Genomic DNA, 6,740 nt, shown 5'->3' with positions numbered 1-6,740 from the left:
ACAGCAAAAGAAACCATCAACGAAACAACAAGAAAGCCCACTGCATGGGAGAACATATTTGCCAATGTTATCACCGTATAAGGGTTTAATCTCCAACATTTATAGGGAACTCATACAACTTAACAAAAGGAAGATAAACAATCCAATCAAAAAATGGGCAAAGGACCTAAACAGACACTTTTCAAAAGAGGACATAAGGAAGGCCAAGAGACATATGAAAACATGCTCAGGTCACTAATCATCCGAGAAATACAAATCAAAACGACAATGAGGTACCATATCACACCTGTCAGAATGGCTATCATCAACAAATCAACAAATGACAAGTGCTGGCGAGGATGCGGAGAAAAAGGAACCCTCCTGCACTGCTGGTGGGAATGCAGACTGGTGCAGCCACTGTGGAAAACAGTATGGAGTTTCCTCAAAAAACTAAAAATGAAACTCTCATTTGACCCACTGATCTCGCTTCTAGGAATATATCCCAAGTAACTAGAAACACCAATCAGAAAGGATATATGCACCCCTATGTTCATAGCAGCACAATTTACAATAGCTAAGATTTGGAACAGCCTAACTGCCCATCAGCAGGTGAGTGCATTAAAAACCTGTGGTACATTTACACAATGGAATACTATGCTGCGGTAAAAAAGGAATTCTTACCATTTGCAACAGCATGGATGGAACTGGACAGCATTATGCTAAGCAAAATAAGCCAGTCAGAGAAAGATAAATATCACAGAATCTCACTCATTTGTGGAATATAATGAACAACATAAACTGATGAGCAAAAACAGATCCAGAGACCGTCAAACCTCAGAGGGAAAGTAAGGGAGGGTGGGGGTAAAGGGGAGAGATCAACCAAAGGATTTGTATGCATGCATATAAGCCTAACTAATGGACAGACACCAGGGGAGTGAGGGCATGGGGGGGAGGGGCAATAGGAGGATAAGGACACATACGTAATACCTTAGTAACGAAAAAAAGGCGGGGGGACTTTGTTAATGATAAACACACTGATGTCAAAAATTTATATGAAGGATTTGAATAAAATGGATCATGAAATAAGCAGGGAAAATCTCTCTAAAGTATTATTTATAATATGTATGTGTAATTAACTATCAATATGAGACATTTGACAATTTTGTTACAGCTCTAGAAGAATAATGTATTCAAGTTGACCAAAAAAACTTACGCATATTTTTCTTATAAGGAAAATATTTATTTAGGGAAATATATGTAGTAAAGATATTATATATAAACCTGTCTTGTGCAAGCTCACTGCCAAATTACACCTAAATCCTGCTAGCACATACAACGACCTCTCTCTGAGCTCCGGAACCCTAAGTACATCCTCATCCATGCTTCACAGTCTCACAAGCAACTCAAACTTAAGATATCTATCTAACACCAAACTTTTGAATGCCTCCCCAACAAAAACAAAGAAACTGAAACAAAATCAAAACCAGGCTCTCTTACAGTAGTCTTTATCTGAATAAAGAGTTATCCTATCTAGCCAGTGACTCAAGCCAGAAACCTGGGGTTCAGTCTTGACCTTTCTTCTCATTTACTCTTCCAACACCCCATTCATCATCAAATTGTCACATTTATCTCTGAATTCTACTTGCCTATACCTCTACCAGGAACACTGTGCACAAGTCAATTCTGACCCTAGTTTGTACTACTGCATAACTTCCCAAATAGGAAGTGGTGGCTTCCTCAGTCTAACCCATTCTTTACAGAGCAGACCAAAGCGCTCTTTTGCAAGATTTCACCAGGTCTCACATGTTTAAAGCAAGAATTTAACCTTTCAGTAATTTCCCATTTCACTTAAAAATTCAAACTCCTAATCACAGTTTACTCTGCCCTGTTTGATCTGGTTTCTGCTTACCTCACTGACAGCATCTAATTTTTCATACTCTCCAACTATACCAACCTTCTTTTTCACAAACGGTTTCTAGCCTCGTGGCTTTCATTGTGGAATTCCCATCTGCTAGTAATTCCATTGCCTGAATTTCCTTCGTTAGTTTTATTTACCATGAGAATAAAACAAGTGGTTATGGTCCTATAATGGCAAAAACTCAGGTTCTTCCTTCCTGAGTAGGAAAAAACCCGGTTCCGTTCTCCCCTACTGTGTTTCTCTTCTGTGGGTCTCCTTTACTGCTCACACAGAACACTTTACTTCTGGTCACCAAATATGTGTGTGTGTGTGTGTGGGGGGGGGGTGTCTTACAATTTAACTCAATTCTAATATCTGGAGATAGTATCAGATCCCACAGATTAAGGGCTCAGTCCCACTACACTGGCCCCACCACCTTCCATTTCACATGCCAGTCCCAAACCCAGATTATACCTGTGCTTCTGACCAACCGTCTATAAATCAGAGGTTCCCACGACACCCTCCTTGAGTTCCATTAATTTGCTAGAGCAGCTCAAAGAAATACTTATGTTTACCAGTTTATTAAAGAATATTAATGAACATCCAGATAAAGATATACATAGGACAAGGTCTGGGAGGATCATAAGTGCAAAGTATTTTCTATTATTTTACAGGTCCCCATTCTAGAAGACTAGAAAACAGTGCTTAAGGAGGCCTGCATAGATGAGAAGAGATGACTGAAGATAAGGGGTTTTGAAAGCCAAAACATGAGGAAACTATACAACATAAAAATTTTTGCTCCATGAGATCTCAAACAAAACAAAGAAAATGTAAACTGTAAATAAATACTGTATAGTAACCATGTGTTCCCTCCTCTAGATTTTAAGCTCTACCAAGAATAGGCATTGTGCTTGTGTTTTTCACAGTTATAACCTTAGCACCTAAGCAGCAGTGTAGCATGAAATTAAGAGCATGGGCTTGCCCTGACTGGTTTGGCTCAGTGGATAGAGCATCGGCCTGCGGACTGAAGGGTCCCAGGTTCGATTCCGGTCAAGGGCATGTACCTCGGTTGTGGGCACATCCCCAGTAGGGGGTGTGTAGAAGGCAGCTGATCGATGTTTCTCTCTCATTGATGTTTCTAACTCTCTATCTCTCTCCCTTCCTCTCTATAAAAAATCAATAAAATATATTTTAAAAAAAAGAGCATGGGCTTTAGAGTCAGACAGACCTAAAACGCGTCACAAGCTGTGAGAATGTGGGAGTTTCTCAAACTCACTCTGCCTAGGTTTCCTGATCTGTCAAATGTAGACAGCACTACCTTACAAGTCGTTTTTTTTAAAATATGTTTTTATTGATTTCAGAGAAAGGAAGGGAGATGGAGAGAGGGATAGAAACATCAATGATGAGAATCATTGAGCAGCTACCTCCTGCACACCTCCTACTGGGGATCAAGCCCATAACCTAGGCATGTGCCCTGACAGGGAATCTAACCAGGACCTCCTGGTTCATGGGTCAACACTCAACCACTGAGCCACACCAGCCAGGCCTTACAAGGCTTTTTAAATATTAAATCTAATATCTCAAGTATTTAGTAGAGTGCTTGGTACCGAAAAATGTTAGCTATTATTAATTCTTAAAACAGTGCTTATCAAAGAAAATATTTGCTGAATAAATACAATAGTGACAAGTTATTAAAAACATTATTTATTAATGCTAAGCTCATGTAATTCATTATATTTCCAAATAAAGTTTATAATTCTACAAGGAAGCTTCAGTTTTATTCATGTCCATGGCACTAAAGTTTCTTACAGCCACTATTTAGTTGAATTATAAAGCAGAATGTTCAAAGAGAATGACCTGTGCCTCATTTTCAGGAATAGTTTGTTTATGAAGTTGAATTTGCTCCAAACCAGGGCTTTCGAGAGAATTTTGGCAAGTGTTACAAACTGAGGCAGTTACATTATACCTTGCAGACTGATAAAAGCTGTAGTATTCAAGTCTATTTTCCCCTGAGTTTTCTGGTGTCTTTAGTTTTTGTTTAAATTGAACAACTTTGTAGATCAAAAACACGATTAAAATACAAGCTAAGATAAAAAAAGCTAGCAAAATGTCAAAAGCCTCACTTAACCTTTCAACTTCTTGTGTACAAATTAGAGATGTCTTCCCTGACACTGAAGCAGCATCAATTGGTAGAGCGCTGGTTTTTTCCAAAGTCAAGTTAACAGAAGAAGTAAGCTGTAATTGCACAGGTAACACTGCAGTAGTCTCTAGTGGATTAGCAAAGGTATTCTCTTGAAAAACTCTACTGATAGGTGAAGTTTGTTCCCCGAAAGAAATGCTCTTGGTATTTTCCAAGTGTTTCCCATTTGTGGTTACTTTACGCCAGGCCATCATTAACGCAGTAGTCTTGTGATGAATATGAAGAGATTTTATAGCCCAAGCTCTGGATACATTTGTCGAAGACGTAACGCAATCTGTACAGTCAGTCCACTTAATATAATGCAATGCTCTGCCACGCATGGATGGGGGGCGTTCTGACAACAGATGTTTAGGTAATGGCTGAAGATGCTAGCCAGTTAGTTGCGAAGGCCCAATAGTTTGCTGTTACATTTCCAAGGATTAGAATTTGCCTGAAGATGAGTCAATGAAGACAATGGCTTAAGGACCCTTGGATGTAAGTCTGTAAGATTATTAAATGACAGATTAAGGATCTTCAAATATGCTCCCATGTTCTCAACTGTATCATTATCAATGCTGATTATTCTGCTTCTGTCTAATTTAATTAAGGTAAATTAAATTCTTTAATATCTAAATGTGTCAGACACATTTCCAAATCATTATGACTTAAGAGCAAATGTTTAAGATTGTTAATTCCATTAAACCCATCACTAGTAATGTTTTTAATTCTTGAATTTTTCAGAAGCAAATATCCCAAGTTGACAAGCCCTTTAAATGCAAAGGACTGTATTGCTTTTATGAGACAAAGAAAGTCTTTTAAGACTCTTAAGCACTTCAAAAGCATCTGATGGTACTTTTGCTAAATTATTACCTTCTAGATACAAACAATCCAAGTTTCCAAGATGCTGAAAGCCTGTGTCTGATATCCTCAAAAAATATTATTGTTGGATAAATCAATTATCCGAAGAGCAATCATGCCAACAAAGTACCACTCCCGAGGAGAGTGAGATGATTTCTTTGCAGATTTAAGTACTGAAACTAGATCATTAAATACTCCTCTTGGAACAAAGGATATTGATTACACTGTAAATATAAATTACAAAGACTGGAAAGCCCCTCAAATATTCCGGGATCCAAATGTTTCATAAAATTATTATTTAGATATAGAAAATAGAGGTGCCTCAAATGAACAAAGGCTTTTGGATATACACACACAATGCTAGCATTATCCTAATATAATACTACAAGAGAATGAAGCCCTGTTAATTCACTTTTATTTATATGAAATAAGTTATTTCAGCCAGGTACAGAAAAACTGTAATTTCAGAAAAATTCCTAGGAATACTTGAAAGGCCTAAATCATGGCAGTTAATTTGTCTCCCAGTGCAGAACTGGCAAACAGACACACGAGCAAGTATCTCCTATGGATTAATAATGCAAGATTATAGGTAACAAGAAGAAAGGGTCATAGGCAAGGCAGAGAAAAATGTAATCTGCACATAGCCCTGTTCTTGACTTTTCTGTTCCTATCAGAATGGGCTATAAGAAGAGAAGGTAAAACTTTAAATCATAAAAATGTTCTTAAAATGAAAGTTTTATAATACCAAAAATTCTGTATTTTATTTTATTTTTATTTAGAAGCAGCCAATAATACTAAGTACACATAAGTTATACTACAATGATAGCATAGAATAATGAGTTTGGAATATGTTCTAGGATTATTAGCACCTCAAGGCCATGCATTAACCCACTGTTTGACAAAATGATAACTCAAATTTAATGAACTGCAAAATAAAATGTTTTCTAAGTTCATTTAAAATATTACAATTGACTATAACAAAAGTGACAAATAATGATGCAGGAATAATGGTCTTTGGATATAATATGTCCCTTTATCAACTTAAAGTCTAATATCAATTAAGTAACATTATAAACTATAAAAACACAAATTCATTACAAAACAAACTCTATTGAAACTACAGTTTTTCACAAACCAAATTATTTTCTGTTTCAGCTAAAAGTTTATATTAAATAAATAGTCTTACCAAGAGCAGAAAATTCACATTATTAACACTCGGCTGATTCAAGTAAAGATTTTCTTTCTAGATCTGTAGAGAGAAATTTCTAAACTCCATTTCTTTCTGTGGCACCATTGACCTCCACCCTTCCAACTTTTTTCTTTTTTTTTTTTTAAAGTCACAGTTTGCTCAGGAAACACCACTCTTCACATCAGTTCCTCCACAGTCAGTGTGTAAAACAGAGGTTGCCATGGATACAGGAAACTGAGAGACAGGAAGTAAGTTTATCTGTTTCAAAAGTATTGTTGAAAGGAAATCTCAGGAACTTATTTTTCAGAATGCAGTTAATCTGAGTTTTCCTAATGCACACAGCTAAATACTGCATAATTTAAAAAAATATGTATTTTTTAAAAGGAAAAACTTGAAAATTTTAAATTTTCAGAATGAGCAAATACTGTATACATCAACAACAGATAGCTATTGAGTGGAAAAAGCAAGCTGAAATAAGATGTAAATAGAGTAATATAATTTTTGTGAATTTTTAAATGCATAAAATATTTATCTTGTTTTGAATACATATTAGAAATTTCAACTTTGCTTTATTGCTTAAAAAACAGGTAGAGCCTGGCCAGCATGGCTGAGTGGTTGAGCATCAACCTATGGTATGA

General features: G+C 36.4%; 2 protein-coding genes across 3 annotated transcripts in view; both read right to left on the bottom strand.

The window, feature by feature from the left end:
• Nucleotides 1-6,740, bottom strand: part of IPO11 (importin 11) — a 129,632-nt gene that overhangs the window by 16,964 nt on the left and 105,928 nt on the right. The gene's annotated exons all lie outside the window — the stretch shown is intronic.
• LRRC70 (leucine rich repeat containing 70) lies at nucleotides 3,558-5,645 on the bottom strand. Its single transcript, XM_005857925.2, is given in 10 exon segments — nucleotides 3,558-4,405; nucleotides 4,408-4,700; nucleotides 4,703-4,851; nucleotides 4,853-4,986; nucleotides 4,989-5,041; nucleotides 5,044-5,090; nucleotides 5,092-5,128; nucleotides 5,131-5,352; nucleotides 5,355-5,477; nucleotides 5,480-5,645. Coding segments are annotated over 10 exon segments (1,836 nt in total). The 5' UTR covers nucleotides 5,556-5,645; the 3' UTR covers nucleotides 3,558-3,703.

Source organism: Myotis brandtii, unplaced genomic scaffold, assembly GCF_000412655.1.
Source record: "Myotis brandtii unplaced genomic scaffold, ASM41265v1 scaffold115, whole genome shotgun sequence".
In the NCBI taxonomy this organism is placed as follows: Eukaryota; Metazoa; Chordata; class Mammalia; order Chiroptera; family Vespertilionidae; genus Myotis; species Myotis brandtii.
This window is presented reverse-complemented; position numbering and strand designations above follow the sequence as displayed.